Source organism: Antennarius striatus, chromosome 1, assembly GCF_040054535.1.
Source record: "Antennarius striatus isolate MH-2024 chromosome 1, ASM4005453v1, whole genome shotgun sequence".
NCBI classification, from domain to species: Eukaryota; Metazoa; Chordata; class Actinopteri; order Lophiiformes; family Antennariidae; genus Antennarius; species Antennarius striatus.
Window position 1 is genome coordinate 9,743,889 of NC_090776.1, and position 25,639 is coordinate 9,769,527.

Here is a 25,639-nt window from a genome sequence, read left to right on the forward strand (position 1 = left end):
TTTAATGTCAGCCGTGACGATTCGCTGATGGCGAGGCCGGAATCGGAAGCGGCATCATATTGTCACGCGTCAACGAGACACGACAGTCAGATTACTTCAAGTTGCAGTAGTGAAGTTAAACCATCTGGGATTTATGTGAATAATTCCAGATTCCTCCATATTTCTGAATATTTTTGAAATGCAACCAACTGCAGAAATTAGCTCTACTACACAGTCCTGACAGCAGCAGCGACAGAAGACTACTGTGTCTGTTGAGGGACAAAAATAGAAACTTTGTTTGCTTCTGGAACCATCTGTTCTGAGGTTCTCCAGACTGCTCTTGAATATTTATGACTCTCCACACGTGCCCAGTTCCACTCCACACAGCCCTCCTGGCCTCTAAAGCTTGTTTCAGGTGGGATTTCATGCGTTTGTGACTTTTACATCTCTTTTCCTGAGCCTGTCCACTTAAGCTTTCTTTAAAAGTTCCGCTGGTGTAATTCGACTTTCAATCATATTCCTATAAACCGTCACGATCTATCACTTTTTCGGTGAATGCATGCCCCGTTTTCAACGCTTCTCTGGGATTCTACACGCCATAAATAATTGAAGCGTCAGAAATGTAGACAGCTCAGCAAATCATGATGTCAGACTGTCCCCTTTTAAAAACTGCATGGCTGCGTGGCTGCATGGAGGTGAGCTGAAGGCTTTTAAACACGTGTGCTCATTGTGTTTAAGTGAAAATATAAAAGCACAAGTCATGCCAAGACGGGACAAGTATTCTTCCTCTTTGACATTTAATTGAATTCACAGCATCACCTTTCTCTCTTCTAGAGGTTGAGTCGGGATCGTGTCGCTGAGAAATTTCACTTTCAAACAAAGAGGGAAGAATCTATTGACACTTCAAAGAGTTTAATTATGAATTAGTGTTGAGTGTTTGTCAGTTCGTGTAAAATGAAAAAGAGCGGGGTTGAGAGCGAAGGAGGAAAACGGGACGCACCCAGAAAAATATGTCGTACAGTTAATACACACACACACACACACACACACACACACACACACACTGGAAAGAGTGGGTGGTAAAGATCCGTGTTTCGGAATGAAAGGAGGAGCATCCATCATGAACCTCTAGGAGTGAGGGTGATGAGGAACAAGACGGCGTACCAAGGAAAACCAGGTGCTACCAACAATGCATCATTGGCATATAGGGGAAATCAAGACGTCCTGCCCGTGGCCGGCCCGAAGGGCGTGGGAGAACAAGAACGGGTTCGAAAACCCCAATCCACGCAGGCCAAGACCTACAGGAGGTGCAGGCAGAGCCTACGGAGGCGCTCCTGCAACAAGCTGAGAAATGCATGATTAAATGTGTGTGACGAGACTTCTACATTCGATGATGTGTGATTTTCTCAGTGTAAGGTGCGGTAAGCATTTCCTTTGTCTGCGATTTTGCGTCTTATTCTGAAGTGGTTTTCACGTCGGTGGTGGTGTTTGATCAGTTGTTGCCATCGCTCTCTGTCTGCCTCTCTTTGCAGGGGAAGAGAAATAAGCCCGGGGTGGAGGCCGCCAGCTCTCCGGATTCTGTGAGGGGTCGAGGGGAGAATAAAGCCATGAAGTAGGTGTCAGGGAGGGTTTACACGGAGGCATATGGAAATGATCTATGATGGCTGATAGCTGCTCCTGATTGGAAAAGTAATCTCGCCACAACCCCCCATGGTCTGAGACGTCCAGCTTGTCACGACGCCCCGAAGGCTGCCTTACATGAATACGATTCTCATTTATCAGACATTTATATTCTTGTTTGCGCAGCAAAATAACACCTATGAAATATTTAAATCATTTCTAGACATGACTCCAACAGTCGAGGACAATATTCACATTCATTCCACTTAAAAAGTATTCACCTCTATTACCGTGTTTGTGTTTGGTCCCCGTGGACGTGTTAATATGGACGCTGATGTATCTGCTGGGAGCCTCGATTCTGTTTTGTTTTGAGCATTATTAGTGATTAGAGGTACTGAATTGTGTGCAACTAACAATTTGACATTTTTATCACTCTTTTGCCAGCGTTTAGCGCGCTGTGTTCTCTTAATTCTCTTTTCATTCACACCCAATACGTGCTCTCTTTTTTTAAAAAAACGCATGTTAGTTTTTGTTTTTGCTCCGTTTTATCCGGTTCTTTATCCTGACTGATAAAACACATGAGGCACTTATTTTTTTCCGCTCCGGATGTTTTATCCTGCCTATAATACTTCATGCTCTCCGGGTTTGGAATTCCGTATACCAGCAGAGGTTTATTAGACTTAACTTTATCCAGGAGAGCTCAATTAAATGAAATTTTATGAACAAATGCATTCAGTGTTTATGTTTAAAGAACCGTGTGCCGCTTCAGGAAAGAGCTTTGTGACTGATTTCCTGCTTGTTAACACTCAGTGTTGTAACTTTACTGTTCTTCTGATGTTTCCTTCTTCTCATCTGTCTTGTTATTCTGCTTTATGCTGTCTCAGATTGTCTCCTTCCTTTCTTACCTCTCCATCTCTCTCCCTGATCTCCAGCGATCTAGACAGAGACTTTTGGAATAATAATGACAGCAGCAACGTGCAACAGAGATGGAGCTCCTACCCGCCCAAGGAGTTCCTCTTAAACATGTCTCCTTATGCTCCCTATGGAGACCCTCGCCTCACGCCCAAGTGAGTCTCAGTCATGGCTGGTAAGGGACCCCTCTATTTGGGCAGGGCTGTAATGAACAGGGGCCGATATGCGCTGTAAAACATACTCCTATTCTGACATTATTTTTAAAAATTCGGCATCACCGGCTCAGTAAAGATTTGTTTCGCACATTAAATTTGAGTGGCTGCCTATTTGTCTCCATAAGTACCTTACAAATAGAAAAAATAAAAGGCAAATGCCGATCAATAAATCACTCTGAGCAGAATAAAGGTCGCATTTAATAGACTTAAGGGAAGCAGAAAGCCTCATTTTGAACCAGCGATCGGCCACATGTCCTTAAACAGGAGGTTCGAATCAGCCCTGGTAATCCTGTGTTTCTGCTTCCAGACATGTCTGCAGGGAGTCGCTGGCGGTTTGAGCCGCCAAACACGAAGCATTCAGATAGACGTGTGCAGAAACGTTCCCTCGATACTCCTGGGAATCAGAGAATCCCTCTGACATTGACAGAAATAACCGTTTGAGGTTAGAAAGGTGGCGATCAAATCAAACATCTGGATGAATGAATTCAAATATGCTCAATAAATAATATATGATGAGATTTAAGGTGGGAACCTGCCTTTGATAGCCCCATTCCCTACAGCCCTGCTGACCTCCTCAGGCTCCCTTTACCACTCACCTGAAGCCCGTAGGGCGTTATCATGGAGACCCCTGTTCCTCCTAAATCTGGACTAGGACCCACAATATTGTGGGAAACTTTATTGAAGCATGTTAAAATGTTTATTTTAGCCTCATTGGACATGCAAAAGGGAACAGATTTCCAGATCTACTGTTTATTGAGGTATTTTATTCTGTTTTTGTTTTTTTTAAGTGTCGTTAAGTGTTCCTACTCTTCTCACCTCTTCATCCAGTTTGTTTTCTGCTCATTTGTTGTCACACTTCCATCACTCACAGAGCCAGATAGCCCTCCCAGGTCACATCCACCGGTGCCCGCTCCATAAATACTGTCACCATCTCCATCATGTGCCGTCACAGAAACAAAGTGTAAAACGTCTGCTTCACATCCGTCCCCGTTCCATCACGGAAACGTCCCCTCACACATCACCGAGGCTTCAAGCCAACCTGATCATCCTCTCTAATTACGACCATCTGACTCCACGGGGTCATCAATTAGTCTGTGTGATGTCGATGCCGCCGTAAAAACCATCAGCCATCTTTGTGTTTGCATCGCTTTTTAGTAATTGACACAATTATTTATATTGGAGCGGCTTTTAATCGGCTGATTATAACGGCGTGTCAACTGTTAGCGACTCGCTCTCATCGAAATAATTGTGTTGTTTAATATCGCATTTCGAGCACAGGTGAGTCAGAGTGAAGAGAAGAAATACAGATTCAAGTAATGAAATAGAAGCAGCAAACAAAGGATCATTTCCAGTGATTCCGATTAAGCATCGATAGCAGACTTTCTTTGTGCGCCGCACAGCAGTAGTTCAGGTAATCTCTCATCCATCGTCTCATCCAACGACACTCAGTGTTTGGTCGTGTGCTGTCAGGTTTTGTCATCACAGCTTCCTGTCCTGAAGTCTGCGTTCTGTGTGTGTTCTGTCTGAACCGGGGTCGGCCCGCTCGTGTCAGGAGGCCTGATGAGATTTGAAAGTTTCCACATAATCTCATCAGTGTTTTTGCTCTAATTGTGAGCTGCAGGTGAGATATTAGCATCCTGTTATTACAGACCACATCTGCAGGTCTGCAGGATCAATGATGCATTTACATTATTACCCGTTTCTCACCTCCAGCAGTTTACTGGACTGAGTAGAAGGAACGTAAAACCTCCCAACAGGAAAGGTTTCTCTTTTCTTTTTTTTGTTTGTATTAAATGAGTTATTTGGGTCTTCATGCATCGAATTATTCATTCATTGGTCATCAAGTGTGTGTAACAGGATGACTTGAAAGTAAATGCAGCGGCTGCTGGACACGTGTGTCCAGTTTGACTGATGACTCTTTTGCTCTTCGGCTCTGTACGTCCGTGCGTCTGTCTCTCGTCCGTCTCGTCTCTCTTTCCTTTGTATCCTCTCCTGATCCCTTCTTCCTGTCTGTCCGTGTATCCTTGTCTCCGATCCACCGCACGTTTCCTCCAAGCGGGTCCGTGGATAAGGGTGGGCAGGGCGGCGCTGGACCCTCGCTGGGGGCCAGCGACAGCAGGGTTGGGGCCCGCTCTGGGACTGGGGCGGGGCCCAGTCGCAGTGACAGCGTTCGGAGCATGGTGACGGGGGGCAACAAGGCCGGGCGTTGGCAGACCGTCCAGAGCCACATGCATGCCGGAGGCCTGCGGTTTGGCAAGTGAGTGGTACATGGTTGGGGGTGGGGGTTGGGGGTGGGGGGGGCATGCATGAGGGACTGCAATTCAACTGTATGGTGTGGAGTATTAAAAAACAACAACAACATGAATGACAGCTTTTGCATGTTTAAAAAAGGAACAGGTCTGGAAAAGAAGCTGAAAGTACCACTGATGCTCAGATGAAGTGGTTTTATGGTTGGGGGGCGGAGGAGGGGGGGTCAGGGAGTCTTTGTCGGTTCTAATTGGTGGTTCACTTCTGCAAACAGCTTGGAGGGCGATTGTTTTAGGAGTTAAGTTTGAATAACTTCTAGTCAAATTGTGTTAACATCGTGTTTGTTATTTACACCTCCAATCAGCTGACGTTCAAACGTGTAAAAGACGATGTCTGATCCAAATGCATCCCTGGTTCCTGAAATAAAAGTCTTATTGCTTTGTTTTGTTTTGTTTTTTATCATTTTGACACACTGCACTACGTTGGTGCACTTCAAGTAATTTTAAAAAAAGAATCCTATTATGTGACATCATCAGATGTGACGTTGATTCGGAAATATTCGTTTTGCTCCAAGTAAACACAAATCCGAGGAACAATTATTCACTAAGATGAGTCATCGCCCAGACTTGTGGCACACAGTTACATCAAATATATTCTAAAGCTCAAATAAGTCATGTTTTGGGTTTTTTTTGGTTGATAAAACCGCAGTTTGTCTAATACTGACAATTAGACACACCATGGAATTTGTATTATTCTGCCCTCCGTCACTCCTCTATTTTGGTCCGTTTTCACTCCTCCATTCAGCTCTACCCACATTTCCATTTCTCCTCGGGAATTGGTTTCTATTTTTGGGCATTAACCTCTCCCCCCTCCGTGGCTCCTCCACACTTCCACTCTTTCCTCTTCGCCATCAGTAATTTTTTTTCATCTCACTCTGATTCCATCTCCTTGTTTTTCAACTTCCTTGGTTTTCCATAATTACAAAATCATTTGAGGTCCATGCTCGTCTTTAATTGACCTTCAGGCAAGAAGAAACGACCGTGGAAGTCAGTAATAGGATAGAGACAATGAAGAGACTCGTGCTTATTAGATATGAATGACGAGATGAAGATTAAGATGAAGAGGAGAAGCAGGAAATCAGATTGAGGAACAAGTTCAGCTATAAATTCATTCATGAATGCATTTGTTTTTCTAAATTCATGACACTAAACAGGAAATTTGCCATTTGACCTGAAGGTACCGTGAATCAACACTTATGCGTGTGTTGTCAAATAGCAGCAGTTTCTTTGTCACGCCTGTTTTTCTAACATTTCATTTCAAACCCCCTCCCCTTCCATCCGCCCGTCCTCGTGGCTCACGCCAGCGTCTGGAGATTTCACCAGAGGAGCCGTCCGTCAATGTGGAGGGAAAACGGACCTTTCACGAGCGATCTCGTCAAAACTGACACCCATGTATAAAACCGTATTACAAAAAGAAAAACATGAGAAAAGACACTGTGAGATCATGTCGTATTCAACAGCGGACCGATTTTAAAATCGGACACTTATCTACCTGAATTTGTGCACGTTATTTTGTTGTTGTGTGGGGTTTTTTTTAGACACCTATCAACAGAAGCGTCTAAAAATAAAGATGACTTTTACTTCTGGAACCAAAAAACCAAACTCAAAACCTTTTGAAATTTCTCTCTTCCTGCCTCAAATCTCTATGATACTTCTGCTTTGTAAGAATTCTCCACAGAAGAAACCTGATGTATGCATGAACACATGAGCTCTTTCTTGTATTTACTTGATCTAGTATTGTTCTGTTCCTTAAGGGGGGGTCCCTCTACAGCGTTAAAGCCCATTTAATGCCGGAGAGCGGCTGTAACGCAAGTCAAGTCTGGGCTATAAATCCTCCCCCACAGAATTAACTTCCAGACGTGGATGTTTAGCATGAGCTTACAGTTACCAGGCCGAGCCGTGATTGAAGGGAGGATAAAGGGTGAAGCACTATTAGATTGATTGTTAGGGCAGCGCAGAGGTAATTAGACTTCAGACTTTAAGAACAGTGATTGGAGGTGGTGTGGAGAGAGATTGATGCCAGTGTCAAGGATGGAGAAAAGACGACAAGGGGAAGCGCGGAAAGGGAACGTAACAGGAGCAGACGGGTCCTTAAAGAAAGAGTGGTGGCGGGAGAAGGAGGCAGCAAGGCGAGGAGGTAGAAGTCGGTCATGGCTAATTAGGAGGAGAGGTAACACAGAATCAATTTAGCGCTGCAGATGGAGAGCAGAGACTAAAGTTAAGTGACGATGATGCATCGACTTTGGCTTGAATTGAATTCCACTTAGGCGGACGTCTGTTTTGACACCACCTCGGAGGGGGAACAATTGAACGCTGCACGCCAGTCCGTTCTCACGCTGTCGTCCAGGTCGGCATAGATTCCACACAGATGTTGATCGACATTCTAAAGCTATGACAAACTCTGTCCTCTCCCTCCACTGTCACTGCCTCACTGATCACCATTGTTGTATTTTCTTTCTTGATCATCTCTTTCTTTGATATGTACTAGAGAAGTTCCTCCCCCAGTGTAAACATAACGCGACACACCTTCCTTTTTTAAACTTGAATCTTTTCTAAATCTCGTTGTCTTTCTTGTTCCGCTCAGTTTTGGTGACGCTTCCCTCTCGTCGGCTTCCACCCTGGAGCACATCCCGTCCTCGGCCGTGGCGCGTCCTCGGCCCCTGGTCCGGCAGCAGAGCCTCCAACAGCCTCTCACTCACCAGCCCCCACCGGGTCCTAACGACCCCCCAGTCACCTCGCAAAGCTTGGGCCAACTACACACGGGTCCAGGCGGCGGGGGCCACCGTGGGGGCCCGCGTGGGGTCCGGGGGAGTCCGGCTGGAGCCTCTCGGTACAGAGGAACGGGGGCGGGCCGATCGAGGTCAAATCCCGGCAGCTGGGACCACATGGTGGAGCAGATCCGCAACAGAGGGCTGGATGTCAAGTCCTTCCTGTGAGTATAGTGAGGATTTCTGCTCAATCAATTACGCACTCTAATTGAACCAATCACAAAAAGACAGCAGTTGAAAAAAAATAAAGATATTACATTAAAAGGTGGACATGACCCGACCTATTCTACCTCTGATTGGTTCCTGCTTGTTGCCTCAGTGCAAAATTTAGCCACGATGGTAACGATTGGTTAGGATCATGGTAAGATAAGATAATCAGAGGTAGAGTTGGGCGGGTCATGACCTTAACATGCCAGCCATCATTTACGGTCCAATGGTGATGTTATATGTACAGGTAGTCCTCAACATACGAACACTTCATCTGTGCATCACTGGTACCTTAAGTCCACTGAGAGTTTGTAAGTTGAATTGTTCGCAATTTGTTATTTGTTAAATTTCAATCTATAATTGCCATTTGAGGTCATTTAAAGTCCATTACCGAGATGCGTTGACAATTGGTCCAGAACATCTCCCTGCCTTATGCCCTTAAGTCCACTAGGATAGCCTCGAGCAACCCCTGTGACACGCGAAAGCATAAAAAGAGGTGCAGAAAATTAATAAATGAGTGAATAAACGTCATTACTACTCTAAATATGAAAGCACAATTTCCTGAGACTTATCAGAAACAATAACAGGTCATAAAAACAACACATAATAAAATAAAATACAGATACAGGTTGTTTCGAATTAAATCATTCTCGATCATATAATACGATTACAATTATCAAGTTTCCAACATACAAGAACAACAGGGTTGAGACAATTACGTGAAATTTGTGAATGCAGCAACGCTGCTCCGTGGAGATTGTGGCAGAAAGCAGAACTGCAGAACAAGGGTTAGATATGGTAACGCTTGCTTGATTGAATCTCCAAATGTTTGTAAGTTGAATGTTTGTATGTTGAAGACAACCTGTATATACATTAAAAAAAAGATTAAAAAAATAAACTTGTCCAGATTTATTTCACACATTATCATTGACCACCTTAGTTTGGATTTGGAAAATTAAATAAATTTACATACAACAGTTGGAGAAACTGTTAACAGTCAGACAGAAAGAGGCGGCTCCACAGGCAGCAGAGAGCTGCCTGTGGAGCCACAATGTTTCTGATTTGTAAATTCGCTCTAGTGAGCGCTAGCTGCTGGTGTGCCAACCCGGCTAATTGTTTGAGATACTGAGCACGAGCAGCTTTCCTTCTCTGCATGACTTGAGTGATAGATCACGGAAGATGCACTCCACAGAACAGCCTCGCATACGACCCCCTCCCTCACCGATCCACGCACACACAGCTGTACTCCTACACGTTTTACGTGTCTTCCCATTAACAGTGTCTCCGGGCTGTTGACCTCCCTGCCTATGTGAATCATCACTCAAATAAGGCTGAGCAAACGTATAGCGAGGTGATGCCACCCATCATCCCTGTCCTCACGAATCCCCACCCCCCCCTCCACCCCTGGACTCGACTCGTCACGCTGTTGACCCCGTAGGGCACAGGGGCACAGTGGGGATGTATGATCAGCGGAGCATGAGGCAATCAAGTGCAGCGTTTTAAACTCCTGTACGGCCGTCACACAATGTGGGAACCGAGTCATCTCGCCAGGCTTTCAGATCAATACAGCGGCTTTAATCAGTAATGATTCCGGAACCCTCCGGCCGGAGTACGCGTGTCTTTTTCGGTCATCTGTACAGATCTGTTCGCCCTATCGATGAGCATCATGTTGCTACTGTTTACAAATCCCCAGTGGTTTGCTGTCTCTGAAGCGCTAATGTGTTCCCTCATGATGTCGATATTGCTTCAATAAACAGCCTGTTCGGAAGGGAAGGCCCTAAGGAGCCCCCGCCAGGCTGGGAAAATAGACGAAGGGCCGAAATATGAGAGGACAGAAGCAGATGAGGTGTTAGCTTTGGTTTTATTTTATTTTATTTTGACGCTTCAGGAGGCTCATCTTATTTGTGGTCTCCTTGATTCAAACATCGGATTGAGCCTTTATGGTGTCTTTGGTGGCGCAGTCATGCCAGCGTTCAAATACAAGACAGACAAATCGACAAAATTAATTCTGTATTTACAGGAATGGAAAAAAAACTAAGGGAAAAAAGATTATGTTAAAATTGGACTTCAAAAAATGCTTATAAGAAAGAAAATACTGGGTTTGTACTTGGATCAGCCTGAAATGTTGGAAGATATGAAAGCAGCAAGGAATTATGAGATGCCAGAACATTGTGTAATAAGTACATGTGTGATTGTGTGTTACAAGGTCAGCTGTGGGCAAATACTCATTTGTTAGGGTCACAGCTTTGCGTGGCATTGTAAAGTCACGGGGCGGCGTACTTCAGTAAGACAATTTAAATGACTTCAGGCAATTTCAAAGAGCGAATAATAGCTGAAAATCAACGTGAAATGTTTCTTTGTTAGGTTTTTGAGGAGGTCACCACGGTATTCACAGATTTTTCTTTTTTTTTATGCATGTAATTTCAACAGCTCATTTGTTGTATTCGAGCTCTTTCGTTTTTATTTGCATTTCTATTTTAACACAGATTTGCAAAAGCACAGAGACATTGGCCTTCCTGCTAACGATGCTCATTTCGCATCTCCGTGCCTGCAGTATTAACACTGGGTTGGAAAAAGAAACTGAATGCCTTCCTGTGTCTTTCCTCTAATTCATTATTTAATCTTGGATAGGAATAATAAGAAAAGGTACTTTTTTTGATCATCAACCACACAGAAATCCTCTTTTTTCTGCAGCAGAAACTTTTCAAGCTAATGTTAAAGCAATCAAATGCTTCCTCCAAAATGTGAGCACATGGCTGTTCATAACACGCTGCACAGGATTCTCCTCAGATCTTCTGAAGAAGCCAGCTTTTCTGATGCGCCATTAAAGCCAAACATCACAGTGTGGTGTATTAATTATTTGTGTTAAGGCCCCAGTGTGTGTTTTCCCATAGTGCAAGGCATCAAATTAAACTGGATCGACTTTGAATTCCGTTTCCGTCAGTCTTTGCTTGTCTTCACGTGTGCGTTTCTGTGTTTAGTTAATAAGTGAAGCTCAAAAAGCGGAACCGAAAACCATAAAACTTGTGTTTTAACCAATTCGACCTATCTTTGTGTCTTTTTTGTCACTGTTTGTCTCATTGTGATGTCCCATCCAGCGAGGGGAAGATGGTCGTCCTGTCTCTGGCGATCGGTCTGGCCGAACAAGACGACTTCGCCAACCTCCCGGATCTTCAGGAAGCGCCGGCGAACAAAGAGAATGACGCCACGCCGGAAAAGAGGTGATGTTATGCAGCAGTAAAGGAAAGAAATGATGAACTAATTCTATGTAAACTCGTCCTCGGGCCTTTAGAGCACAAACAGGAAGGGCGTGACCTTGATGTCAGCGACAGCGATTACCCCGCTTTGTGTTCACCGGTCTTCTCTAACCTCTAACTGCTGTGTTGTTCCATGACTTCCGGCACTGGATGTGTTTGTTTCTGCAGCTACATTCAGGTTCGCGGTTGCTCAGATGTTTATTTTGCTTCTGTTGTTCTAGACGCTCCTCATCCTCACCCGGTCTGCAGCGCTTCGCTGTTCGATCTGAGCGTCGTGGGCGAGGGAAAAATAAACCCTGGTTATTTACATGTGAGGATTAACCCTCGCATCGCATCAGAACGTCTGAGGGATGAAGGGTTTAAGTCGCTCTTTTAACACCAGCGCTGCTGATTAACCCAGATTAACTCCATATAAGGTTTTGCTGTGGGCGGAGCTTCTTAATTTCAGAAATGCTGCCTTAAAATTCCGCCTGAGTGCAGGGATTTTTTTTAAAAGTTATATTAGGTGAATTCAGTGAATTTTGAGGACCAGCAGAGGAGGATCAGCTCCCCTCCTGCCTCCTGCCCCACCACCCCACCCTTCCCTCTCACCGTCTGGAGGTCTTCTCCAACCATCCAGCCAGCCTTCACCCCAAGGGGACGAGTTGTCTGGTGTCCTTCCACAGCTAATAACAGCTCTTCATCATCATCATCTCTGTCCGACCCTCTCATCTCACCGTCTCTTTGGTTACCCCATCATCTCCCAGTCGCCTCCTAATGGCTCGCTCCCAGCTCTGTTCATGGAACCCAGTGGACTGAGGATGATGGAACAGGATGACCCAGCCTAGAATCTATTTGACTAGATGAGACGCCGCCAGACGGTGGAAGAGAGACTGTAAAAATAGACACGTCCAGAGAGATTTGCGATTCCGTTTGTTTGTTTGTTTGTTTGGGAAATCCGACGCACATCCAAGCTCAAACGTCGACAAACACCAAAAATCTGAAAACAGAGAAATCAGAATATCAGCTTTGTGTGTTTTATCAATTCTATCTGTGCTCATTCATTCCTTTAAAATATTAACCGAAAGCAAAAAATTAAGATAAATTATATGACAGATTTTCAGAATAAAGCCAAAGTGTCAAGATCATTTCCTGGTGGTTGGTGGTCATAAATCCCACCCTTTCCATGTCAAGCGAATGGAACACGGGCCAAATTAAAAAATCAAAGTCACGTCCATTAAATTTTCCAAAGATGGATTCCGTCATTTTACTACGCTCTTATCGCTCTGATTTATGTTGAAATATTCCTTTTTCTGACAAGTTTAGTTTTAATCTGCAATAGCGAGGGAGTTCTTCACCAATGCCGTGAAGTGTATCCGTCCCGGAGATCAACGACCAATCACGTTCACCGTTTTTTTGAGCTTGCAAGGGATCTGATAAGAACAGGTTTTAACTTTCAAAATTCATTCATTCATTTACTCACTTTCAGAAATATGAAAGACAAATAAGTAGCATGAAACCGCTTGCATAATTATTGTATGGGGAAAGCTGGAAGGAGGATCATGGGTTTATTTAGGTTATTACCCCCCCCATATGTCCCATATGTTGGAGGCGCACATGCAGCATCTATTTACACTGGCGTTCTACTGAAAATGAAGCGGTGCTGTTAAATAATTTGACATTGAGTCTGTATGATTTCTGTTGCTATAGTTAACCACAGCTAAACGTTGAAGAGACAAATGTTTTTGTCAGGAGTCGGCGAAGACTGAAACAGACCTAAAGATAAAAGAACTGTCTAAGAATGAATTGTGTGACGACACTTTCAGAAAACACACGCAATTTAGCATCAAAACTCCCTGACTGTGTGTGCAGAGATTTTAATTTCACCCAAGTCTTAGAATGAAAGTCCTTCAGGGATGAGAACCTGTAAAGACAGTCCTCTAAGATGAGCGTCGATATTCACTGGCTGAGGGAATCAGTTCCGATCCTGACCGGGGGTAAAAATACTCCTGGATGCCACGGTATTAATCACACTGGAAGTTTCCACCCTTCTCCCAGTAGCACATCCGATCTTTTCATCTGTGAGTCCGAGCCAGCAATCAAGCGAGTCAAAGCTCCTAATGGCTCTCCAGGCCGGCCCCCGGCCCCCGTGGCAGCCGTTGGGAAAGATGATTGGAAAGAAAAAAAAGCGATGTAGGTCAGCACAAACCAGAGACCTCTTTTTAAAAAAAACCTGTCAGATCTCAGCGTGGAGCTCGTCCACCACTCCTCTGGTTGTCGCTCGCGGCGACAAACGCGCTGAGGGTGACGTCACGGCCCAGGCGGCGTTGGCGGGGGGAAAAAAAAGAGTCTATTCCAAGTAGTTAAATAAGTTTTATTGACTTTTATCAGTAACGCTGAAAGGACACGAGTCTATTTATGCAACAAGCTTGATTTACAAAAGCAGCGATTCCCAGTGAATAAATCTCAAGCAGAAGTCCATTGAAAGAGCATCACGCCGGTGGAACGCCGTAGATGGCTCCATTAGCCGTATTAGCCTGCATGTTGAGGCTGACGGCGGCTGGGAGATTTGTCTTCGTTGGAAGGGAGCGCTGAGTGAGCTGACACCAGAGCCTGGCCCTCATCCATCATCAACCCGAGGGCCTAGATTGTGTTCCGTTGGTCTCCTCGGGGCAAACGTGTGATCAGCAAACTCAGATCCAGTATGTTTATGGAGGCACGCTTCCTATCCAGGCTCTCCTGGTTCCCCTCATCCCTCATGTTCTCACCAGTCCCTCCACCCCCCCACTCCCCATCGCTCAGCCTCCGCTTCCCATTCCTCTCTCTCATTTCTCAATAAGCCTCCTTGTCCCCGCTTCATTCCTCCGCCGCCCGCGCCGTCGCCTTTCAATCTTCCCTTCGTGGTTTTATTTAATTGCATCAATCAAACTCTTTTTTTTTCCCCTCTCATTTCATGCCTTCGTTGCCCTGATTTGTCACCTGCGTTTTCTGCTTTCCCATTCCGCTATCTCCCTTTTCGCCCAGTCCACCCTCTCCTGAGGGCGTTGACTGTCATCGTGACGGGATGATGTTGGAACAGCGCTCCTCTGTCAGCGCAAATGACTGTCAGCTCCTCGCCTGAACATCAGAAAAAGGAGCGAGGTCCCCCCACCCCCCCACCCCACGTGGACTGTTTTCACACGCCGGCGTATGGAATATGTGCTCCTACATCCAAGAGCTTCCTGTAGCGGAGTGTCTGCACGCCACGGTTTTTACACTCATCCAATCAGAGTTTGGTTTCCTGCTCATCTATGGGAACTGATTGATAAAAGTTGTTGTTTATCGCGTCATCTCGTCTGGTGACGTTTTAGCCCCAACCAAAAATGAATGAAGTGAAATAACAGGACAAAAATGACCCGAGCTCATTTTCTAGCAAACAGCCTTTGAGTGAATATTTCTATTTATGTGTTTTACAGAAATGTTGCTGCAGATTCTCAACGATATGCGCCAAATAAACCATTTCATGTCTTCCTCAAGGAGTTGAAAGAGTTGAAAGAGTTAAAAGAACGAAAGACGGACTCTAACTAGTCACATGTTACATAATTAAGTTCTAGACCAGGGATTCATTTGCTTTGGATAAATTAAACTTCTGAAGTGCTGATAACTTGGCTAAATTATCACCGAGCTGCTCTGCTTTGTTCATTCTAGGAGAAAATATTTGCCTTTTGGAACAGTTCATCACTTATAAGGACATACAATCTATTTGGATGAGAGAAGCAGAAGTACATATCAGCCTATTTGTGTCATGAAGTGCTTTACATGGGTAACTAAAGGCAGATCTTTCGTGGCAGGTTCTGCTGAATGCTGTTCATTTGCAGCCCGGTCTCGTTAAACGGCGCCATTCCACACCCGACAAACACCCATTTGTCAGGTGTGGAATGGCGCCGTTTAATGTCCGTCCGGAAGCCGTCAGCATCCTTTGGAATCTGGTTGCGATGCGCCGGGTGTTAAACGGCCCTCGGTCCAAACCCATCACTGTCGATGTGAAGCAATTACAGGTAGCTCACGATGCTAAAGACGAGCGTGTCCTATGTGAAACTAAACATCCCAACAACTTTTTTGCGCTTTTTGGGGTCTAATCTCCACCAAAAGTCGGCCATTTTTGCCGAAACCCAACTGAGTGGGCCAGCGGAAGTGCGTGGAAAAACCACGATTGTCGACTGTCAGAAACAGCTGAAGGGTTCTCGAGGAGCTTTATGTGAAGCGACTAATAAGAGAGCCGTGCATGACTGTATGTCTCCGCCTCAGCCGTCACCAGAGATTCCCTTTCTTCCTGTCCTCCTCCAGCATCTCTCCTTTTCTCTTCGCCCTCTCCTCTCTCCACTGTTGCTGAAGTACGTTTCAGCGTTCACACAAGAGGGCACATTACAGTGGAATTCAGCAGTCGCTGCTGCAGAGGTTGAGAAGGGAGAGGGAAGATAAATACACTGTTTAATCCCGAAAGGTTAAAAATAAACTCTCTCCTCCATTCCTTGTGTTTATTCCTCCAGAAGCTCAGGGCGCTGCCCACGGCTCCGTCCTCCAGAGCTCTGCCTCGCAGCAGCTGTCTGCCAGCTAATAGGGTCCCGTCGCCCCTGCCTGTTTGCACAATTGACTGGACAGAAAAACATATTATGTGACCGATATTTGTGCGCGCGGCCTCAAATACAGCCGAACCTCACCAAATAAAGACAGAGAGTGAGATCAGTGCGGATTCAGCGCTTGTACGGCCGTCGTTAAGGAGGACGTTCACCGCTGAGACCAAAAAACTCTCTTCTCTCGGCTCTTAAAGCGTGAATATTTTTACCCGTTGAGATGCTTCTCGTGTGTTTTATTCCAATCTGTCGTCTCATGCTAGATAAATATAGAAATCTCTGCTACTTAAAATGTGCATCTGCAAACAGAATGTGCATTCTTAAGGGATACGGTCACAAACGTGCTAGACTTTTTAACCTTGTTGTCCGGTAACTTTCTTCTCCGGCTCTGAATTTGCAGTTTCACCCCCATGGGAGTCGTTCATAATTAGCATGATGGTTATTGGTAAACGTGAGTCACAAACAGAAAGTGCATCATGAGATCATTAACAGGGGAGAGGAATATGACCCCCATAGTTTCACGTGTTCGTTTCAACGTGACTGGAGGGCGTTCTGTTTTTTGGCATTTATGAATCAGTCGTCTTCTGAGCTCACGCATGCCCGGCGGTGTGTGTGTGTGTGTGTGCTGTGGCTTATTCTGCAGGGGTCGCATGGGGTTGGAGGGGAGTCCGGTACGAGTGGAGTCAAAGAGCGACTTCCAGGAATGTGACTTTCTAAGGGTCCGCTCCTTTTGCCCCCCCCCCCCCCCAAAGGCTTCCTGCCATTTTCAGTCCGTGCATCTCTTTGCAGAACCTGTTTTTTTTTTACCATCCCTTTTTTTTCTGACTTTCTTTCTTTCGTTGAAGGCTCCTGTTACTATGGTTACCGCAATCCCCAAGTGAAATATGTGATGGTAGTAAATACAACCATAAGTGGGAAGCACACAATTTGGTCGTCATGGTTACAACAATCTCCCAAAAAAAATGAATTATGTAACTGGTGTTGTGTTTTAGACACGACAGTCTCAGAGACAGGGTCAGGTATGATTCAAGTTTATTAATGTACATTATATATAAATATCACTATTCCTGCAAGATGGAGTCAAGGTTTCCTTTATAGGTCAGGACAAAACAACTCGTGAGACAGTGAGTAAATATATGTTTTTACATGCATGGACCCCCGCCTCACCTGTTAATCCCCCGGGGCATGTGATTGGAGGACGTCCTGTGCAGCAGCAGCAGGTCACGTCCCCCTCTTGTACCGTTTTACTATATTCATCTGTGGCGACACCTCTGCTTTAGCCAGGTACGGGGGGAGGGGTTATTTGAGTCGATTGATTAAATATTGATAATGTTTCTCCCTGATCAAAATGCAGGAAAAAGGAGGCGGAGTCATTTTGGCGGGCGATTTAGTCGATTTATCGTTTGATTAAACTTTCTGACGCATTTTGGGATAAAACCATCGGGAAGTGACCAAAGTAAAGACAAACAATAACAACAACGACATTAATCCAACCCCTCCCCCCTCCAGAGGTTGTTAGTAAGCATAGAAAATGGATTATATTCTGTATTCCGCCGCCGTCTACGGGAATAACTCTAAAGAGTCATCCAGCTGAGCTGCTTGGAGGATGTGTATGATTTTTAAACTTCACAGCAATCATCCTGTTGTGCCAAAAAGCCCACGGAGGGATAGAAGCAAAGAGATATGTGTGTTGGGAAAAGCGTAACGTGAATCTTCTTCACTAACATTAAAAAAAAACAGATTTAAATACATAACTGTGACGAAATCCTGAAGGAATATGTTCAGAATTCACTGAAAATTGATTTTTTTTTTTTTTCAAGGTAAAGAAAAAGAAATTACAGGGTGGGTACGAGCAACATGAGAATCTCAAACACTTAAATACGTCCGGATTAATAAATCTAGTACAAGCAGCATTAAATGAAGGGCTGCCTGGGTGAGGGATATCATTCAGTCAGATCAGGCGTGCTTTATCTACAACACAAAGTTCTTTCTTTTCTTTTTTTTTACCTGAAGGATGAGAATAAATAAATATTCTGGTCTTTGGGTGCAGTACGGGTGCCGAAAAGAGAGCCTGGGGAGATTGTGTCATTATTTTAAGGTCGAAGTCTCTTCCCTGGTGTTTTAGAGGTTGATATTAGAAACTGTGATTGAATATTTACAGGATTTCCTGTGAAAGAAAACAACACTTCAGATGTCTTTACCAGCAGACCTATAAAAAGCAGCCGCAGCCGCCAACACTTGAACAGAGGCCACTAAAATGTGAATAAAGTCTGTGCTGCATTGTTGCTTCTCTGACCTGCAAATCACGGGGGGGGGGGGATTCCACATCCAACCTCTCGTCCTCAACCTCTCCTCTCCCTCCCCACAAAGAGGAGGAAGACGAGTTCTGAATTCATTTTTCTGTCAGGTTCTCACTTCATTAATTTAGATTTTAACAGAAATGTAACTTTTATTCTCCTTTCATACTCAGACTGGCTCCTTTCTTCTGTGGAGGTTTTTTTTATTATTATTTTGCATTATTATGAACTTTTCCAGGTTGCGTTCAACTCAAACAGACCTTTAGTGTGTCCATCAGAGCACAGCGCGTGCAATAAAAAGTGTGTTTGAAGACAAAACAGACAAGAAACAATAGATGAGAAATTCACAAAAAGAAAGGAATGATGTCAGTGATGGAGGGAAGAAACTTCATCATCAGTGACAGAAGCCTGTTCTCAGAAAAATGTCTGCATTCAGTTGCAAAAACGATTTTAAAAACAATTCACTGTCAAATTTGGAAAGATAAAATCTTATTTTCTGTGATAATAATCAGTTTTTGAAGTTTGCCATGCCTTTAATGGTATCAGCTTTGTGGGGAAAATGCACAATTTGCAACTAAAACAGCTGGAAAAATGCTTTTATTCACCGCCAGAAGACCGAAAAACTACACAGAAACCCCCCAAATGTCTGTTTTTATTAATATAATCCTCCCATCTGAATCAAATGCCCTTTTTTCTATGTTGTGGGTAGTTGTGGTTAATTCTCCCAATGAGACAAGATAAGGGAAATGTCTGGAGAGGTAACAAGCAACCTCATTTCACTTGTGGTATCATTGAAACTAGGTACGACAAAGAAGAGAAGAAAACGCTGGAAATGAAGAATAATTCACATGCTGAGTTCATGGCTTCCATTTCTGGCCGACACACAGATGGATGTATTACCGCTCCAAGTCTGCAGGCATGCAAACACCTTTCCTGAACTCGTCGGTGCCCTGAATGACATACAGGGTACAAAATCTTCAATTTCATAAAAGCTTGTGGAGTCGGTGTTGCGCTTGAGGGGACAAGGCCAAATCAGACAGGAGGAACAGAGGATGGTGAAGAGGAGGAAAATATCGTGGGAGTTTTGGTTTTTTTGCATGTTGGACCCACGCAGAAGGCATCTGAAGGAGCGACCCGAGATGCATCAGAGTGAGATCTCCTATCGTTTGGAGGAGGATCTCTTTCCAAAAAATCTTAGAAACAGTTCTATTCAATCTTTTATAGCGTTATAATCATTTTTTGGGTCATGTGTGGAGGCACAGCCACCCATCTAGAATGTAGACGACACCTTACATCCAGTTCTGTCCTGGATGAACCCATTCCAACTATCCGTCCACCTCTGTCCTTCCATCATCAATCATCTTCCTCACAGCAATAAGGGCCCATTGGTGAAATTCGTCAATAAGCCTGGGAAGTGTCTGATCTCTCCCTGTGATATATATTTTGACCAAATATGGAGAAATATTTATTTTCTTAATTTATGCGTTTCAGAAATCATCAGTCAAATGTAGCTTACTGCTTTTTAATTGACATTGAACACATCATTATAAAATACCCCCCCCCCCATTTCTGTCCTGTCCTGCTGCCGACTCAGGCCATTCATTCAGACATTTAATCTGTACTGCTGCTGCCTCTGAAGGCGGGACAACACCTCCCATTATGGCTTCGTACACAAATTATCCAGACAAAGGCTCGACCGTCCCGCCTGGAACTGGCAGCGGAAGAAAGGAATTCACATCTCCCAGCCAAAAACCATAAATTTTAAATGTTTTTTTTTTTTTTTTTTGTACATTGTTCTTGGTAGAAATTAAAAGAGCTCTGTTTGCTGTTTCCTCCTGTTTTCAGTCTTCAAGCTAAATTCAGCAGCTGCTTTCTGCAGCTCCATATTTAGGAGACGTACCAAAAAACAAGGAAAATCCTTTTTTTATGCAACTTCCAAGTGTTTCCCCAAAAAATGTCACAGCGTGTTTTTAATATGCAGCTTGATTTTTTTTTTTTTTAAATGTGCATGGATTAGCCTATTTTTAACTTAAATTTGAATAATGTAGAAGCTATTTTCCAGGACCGGGTTGGAAAAAGTTCTTGGTCTCAAAAAACAGTTCAAGAAAAATATTTCAACTCCATGCAAACAGAATAAGAACATAATAAAGTGAACATATGTGTGTCTGTTTCCACTTTAACAGAACTCCAGGTAACAAAGCGGGCAGCAGCCCCAGAGGCCAAACCCCCGACGAGACCGGACGTCGTCATGACGGTCATTCCTCCGTTTCCGACTTTGCCAACTCAGTCAACAATGACGCGCTGATGGTAAGGCACACGATCCCCTAAGACGCGTTTCACCCCCTTTAGCTCATCCATGGACTCTTTTCTGCATGAACCCCATCTACATTTAGGGAGTGGCCGCTGTCAGCAAATCCTAGTCGATCAGAATGAATGAGACGGATCGCAGACTCGACCGGTGCCTCCGGGTCATCTTTCCTCATCTAAGATGACAGATACATGCAGGTCTGGAGATGAAGAAGTTTTGGGAGATGCTTTGTCATGTTGCTATAAAAGCTGATTCATCACACGGATGACTTGTAGGAGCACAAAGAGACAAATAGTGTTGAGGAAAAGCCACCTTTATTCCAACATTTGTTATTTTGATGAAGTTGCAATTCAAATCCACATCCTTACAACTTGATTTATTATATTTCTGGCCATCATTTCTTATTGATGAAATCTATTTGTATTCGTCAAACGATTTGTTAATATCTGGGGACACACGGTGCCCAAAAAAGAAGACAGATGGGGCTGTCAGTCCTGCTTTAAATTTTTTGCCAGGGAAATTATAGGATTCAGAATGATAAAAAAAAAAAAAAAAGGATGTCAGTTTTAAAATCCATCACTGTTTACAGACTGGTTTAATTATGGCCTGTCATCGCCTGCCAGATCGCAGGAGTCCATTTAACCACGGCCAGAATTCTCCTTTAAAGTCATTTTCAGTCATTTTACTTGTCGACCGCCTACTGTAAATAATGCACTGGTGTTATTTGTAGAGAAGAGGGTGATAAAAGAAAGCAATTCAGGTCAGCTGAGAGAAAATGACAAATGCCTTCCTCTCCTTCATCAATCAATGGGGGGAGGAGGGGGGTGCGCCTTCATCCCACTCGGCTCCCCCACCTGTAGCTCGCTGTTAGCTGTTGCCGTGCAGCTGAAATATACAACGCTAATCATCACCCTGAAGTATGAAGGCACTGGGTGGGGGGGGGGGTTGGTGAGGTTCAGTAATTAACTGTGAGGGAACACGCAGTGCTGTGGGTGCTGTGAGGAGCTGGTGGAGATGGGCATGAGCAGTGGGTAATTATGTGGGTCTCATGGTGTGTCTGAGGAATTCGCAGTGATGGCGTCTAATGATAATACTCATTCTGGGCAGTTTGTCCGAAGGCGTCTATAGATTACACAACTGGAGCCGATCCGGGAGAAACAACAACAGATTCGCTTACAGGGATTAAGAATCATCCTTAGAAATTATACTGAAAATTCGAGGATGTCTACATCTGACCCTTCTGGGTGTCTCAGGGTTTGGGGCCCACTTTTACAACTTAACCCAAAACAGAGGATTTCCCGTTTCGGGATGAATAAAGTATAATTCTTCTGCTTCTTCCTCTTCTTCTTCTTCTTGACGAAACTTTAATGAGAAAATACACAATAATTACCAAACCTGGAAAGTCTGGACCAATCACTGCAGTCCATTTCAGATTAGCATAAGAATCCCCCAACTGGTAATCTAAAACTCGACCACAGCTAACAGAAGTCATTGTTGTGTCAGATCAGACATTTCGGGTAAAACATAGCTGCTGGAACAACATTTCTAGCTGTTTAGCATCTTTTTTTTTTTTTTTTTGCAAATTTTCACTGAAAAAACGCTTTTCATATCACCAGATGTGTCCCGTCCATCTTTTCTACTCCAGGTATTGCCTCCGCTGCACAGACGATACTTTAGTTTGAGGAAGAGCAGAATTTGGGGACTGAATGAGAAGGAGGAAAATAGCAGAAAAGCAATTTAGGCCAGCTGTTGGGTGGAGGAGCGCGTAATGAAAAGGGATCATATTCAGCATGAAGAATGAGGCAAACTGCACCGTCAGAAAAATGATGGAGGGTGCAGAATCAGATGTTCGATTCCTACCTCTACCTCCTCTACCAACAAAATGATACTTTTTCAACTGGGTTTCTGTGCTGGGCCAGATCGTCTTCTCATCCGCGGACGATATCTGCCTTCATCACGTCGTGGTACCGTCAGCCGTGTAGCTTTAAACGCTTCCTCTGGTTAGGAACTGTGTTTTTAATGAAGTACACTTCACTGTCCCCCGTGAAATGGTGTCTACGACTCATTTTTAGTGAGATACCATCTTTCAGCTCTTCTGGAAGTATTTAATCTGTGCGAACATGCTGTGAATACAGAGTTAATAATAGTAGTGCGATTCCCTTGGCAGGGCATTCTGCACGCCCTTATCGGCCTACGCTCCAGCAGCTCATTAGGTACACTTGGTTAAAATTAATACACTCTAATTCATCAGTCCTGCAGTAAACCCTTCCTGCATGAAGTTAATCGTGTTCAGACGTCGTTTCAGAATCGAACCCCAGCTTCAGACATTTATCATCATCACACTACACAGTCTTGAACAAATATTGTGTTTCATTTTCTCTCTTTTCCGTCAGTAGAGATTGTTTTCTCCTCTGAGGAGCGCCTGCGATTCCGCGTATATCTTCTGATGTTATATACTTATTAAGTCTCCTAATGTTGTTTCAAACTTGAGCGATGAACAGGCAATAAACCAATAAACACAAAACGCATTAAAAGGCCGTTCGCTCGCCCTCTCTCCTCCAGTTGTCTCCGGGTTCCGAGGACGACGAGCACGAGGGGGCGGTTTGTGAGAAGCTGGGTCGCATTCAGTTCAGTGTCGGGTACAGTTTCCAGGACTCCACCCTCACTGTCAAAATCCTCAAGGGCCAGGATTTGCCGGCGAAGGACTTTTCCGGCACCTCTGATCCTTTTGTCAAACTCTACCTGCTGCCGGACAAAAAGCACAAACTGGAGACCAAAGTCAAGAGGAAGAATCTGAACCCCCACTGGAACGAGACCTTCCTGTTTGAAGGTTTGACGTCCACAGATTTCAGTAGTTCTCATGTCGACTCTCTTTTATTTTGACGGGTGATGAAACAGGAAGCTGTCCATTCTCTTCCCAGGTTTCCCGTACGAGAAGGTGGTCCAGAGGACTCTGTACCTGCAGGTTCTCGACTACGACCGATTCAGCAGGAACGACCCCATAGGGGAGGTGTCCATCCCCCTCAACAAGCTGGACCTCGCCAACATGCAGACCTTCTGGAAAGAGCTGAAACCATGCAGCGATGGCAGCGTGAGTAAGAAGCAAAGGAAAGTGGGGGTGGGGGGGAGGAAGGGAGGGAAGAGAGAAGATGGGACAGGATGTAACGGGTGATGTCATTCCTGGCTGTGGCGATGCTCCCAGGGGAGACGCGGCGGCGGGCTGGTGGGAGAGGAGATGGAAAGGAATATGTAGAGGCTTGTCAGGTAGATAGAGAGAACAGCGGCGGCAAAAATGAAGAAGCGACAAAGCAGTGACAAATATGGAAAGGCGATGAAAAAAAAATCGCATAACCCTGGTGTTTATGTTTAATTTCTCCAGGGGAGTCGGGGGGATCTGCTGGTGTCTCTGTGCTACAACCCCACAGCCAACACCATCACTGTGAGCATCATCAAAGCACGCAATCTCAAAGCCATGGACATCGGAGGCACCTCTGGTACGAAAGCTCTTCCGTTTTTTTTTTCGTGTGATTTCATCACAATCCTTCAAATCAAGAAATAAGTTTCAAAAAAATAAAACACAAAGGCAACGATTTTTATGTTCATTTTGCTGCAAACTCACTCATTCGTTTCTCCTTTAGACCCCTATGTTAAAGTGTGGTTGATGCACAAGGACAAGAGGGTGGAGAAGAAGAAGACGGTGGTAATGAAGCGCTGTCTAAACCCCGTCTTCAACGAGTCCTTCCCCTTTGACGTGCCGGCCCACGTGCTGAGGGAGACCACCATAATTATCACTGTTATGGACAAGGACAGGCTCAGTCGCAATGATGTCATTGGAAAGGTATCTCCTTCCCTCTTCTTCGTCCCTCTCTTCTGCTTCTTCTCCTTCTTCTTCAGACCATCAGCTGTAGACCACAGAGCCAGTCTCTACCGCCCCCTGCTGGAGAACGCTGATCAATTTTTTTCCAGTTCCTATTTATTCATTGTGTGACATTTCAGCCCTTCGTATTTGTTCAATTGCACAATTTCCTGTCGACAAAATCGTATCATCGCTTGTTCGGCCAGGCTTTTATGCCCTGAGCGAAAGCGCTGACGCTCGACGATGAATTGGATTAATTCACTGGAAGTGTATAGTGTTCTGCTTCAGCTATAATTGCCGCCAAATTAATACTTTCTTTTCAAGTCGTTTCCGAGGAAATCATTAGAAATTTGAGACCTTTTCAACATAGCGTCGCCTTCGTTTTTGTCGCGCCGTCATTTTATCCCATTACTCAACCCAACAGCAACAAGACCCCTGATCCCTGTCATGGCAAACCAAAGAAACCCACTTCCCTTTTAACTGCAGGTTAGACTTCTAGCGAAAATCCTGCACTGAAACATCTTGTAATAAAAAGCTGAGCTCGGATTGCCTTCAGACGCTGCAGTAATAATAATACATGAGCTGTGCGCAGCGTGAATTAACTATTATGCTCTCTGCCAATCACACGCAACTACAACAATAGGTGCTACATCCCAATCATGTATATTATCTGCCCACACGCAACAATCATAACATGTTGCTTATTATACCGCGCTCATAAATAACTGGAAGGGGGAGAAGGACAATGGAAACTCGTTCCGTCTTTTCTCTGACATGAACGGATTAAGAACTTCTTTCTCCTGGAGACTTGCAGTGTTTCGTCTTCATTAGCGTCGGCATTAGCCTTTCTCAAAGTATCCTCCTCCTCTAATGGCTTTTTTTACCTGCCCTGGATTCCAGTTAAAGTCCGATTAGAGCAGCGTTTCACAGGTTTCACGGCTTAAAACTCTCAGGGAGGACTTTTTTTTTTTTTTACTTAATACCCCTTTGGTCTCTTTGTGGTTCTTTATCTGCTTTGACTTCTTCTCTTGCAGATTTATCTTTCGTGGAAGAGCGGCCCTGCAGAGGTCAAGCATTGGAAAGACATGATGGGTCGTCCACGCAACGCTGTGTCCCAGTGGCACGCTCTCAAGGCCTAAACAACCCAGCAACCAACCTGCCTACAGTGTTTTACTCCCCCCCCCCAGAATCCTCTCAGCCACTGCCCTCGACACATACCCCCACCGCCAAACTGCAGCCCTTTGAAATATGTGTGTCATCTCTCTGTTCTCAGGCCTCTTTGATATCCTCTGCCTCCAGTCCTCCTGACGCCATCTTTAAAT

At 44.6% G+C, this 25,639-nt stretch overlaps 1 protein-coding gene across 2 annotated transcripts in view; it reads left to right on the forward strand.

The window, feature by feature from the left end:
- Positions 1-25,639, forward strand: part of syt7b (synaptotagmin VIIb) — a 62,945-nt gene extending 37,306 nt beyond the window's left edge. Inside the window, exons 3-12 of one of the 2 annotated variants that reach the window (XM_068314924.1) lie at positions 1,512-1,591; positions 2,532-2,666; positions 7,617-7,964; positions 11,106-11,228; positions 20,337-20,460; positions 23,024-23,291; positions 23,383-23,552; positions 23,841-23,955; positions 24,100-24,299; positions 25,352-25,639. In XM_068314924.1, the coding sequence (XP_068171025.1) occupies positions 1,512-1,591; positions 2,532-2,666; positions 7,617-7,964; positions 11,106-11,228; positions 20,337-20,460; positions 23,024-23,291; positions 23,383-23,552; positions 23,841-23,955; positions 24,100-24,299; positions 25,352-25,456 (1,668 nt within the window). In that variant the 3' untranslated portion in view covers positions 25,457-25,639. Of the gene's footprint in view, positions 1-1,511; positions 1,592-2,531; positions 2,687-7,616; positions 7,965-11,105; positions 11,229-20,336; positions 20,461-23,023; positions 23,292-23,382; positions 23,553-23,840; positions 23,956-24,099; positions 24,300-25,351 lie in introns of those variants that run through there. The other variant, XM_068314917.1, reaches the window with a different exon arrangement.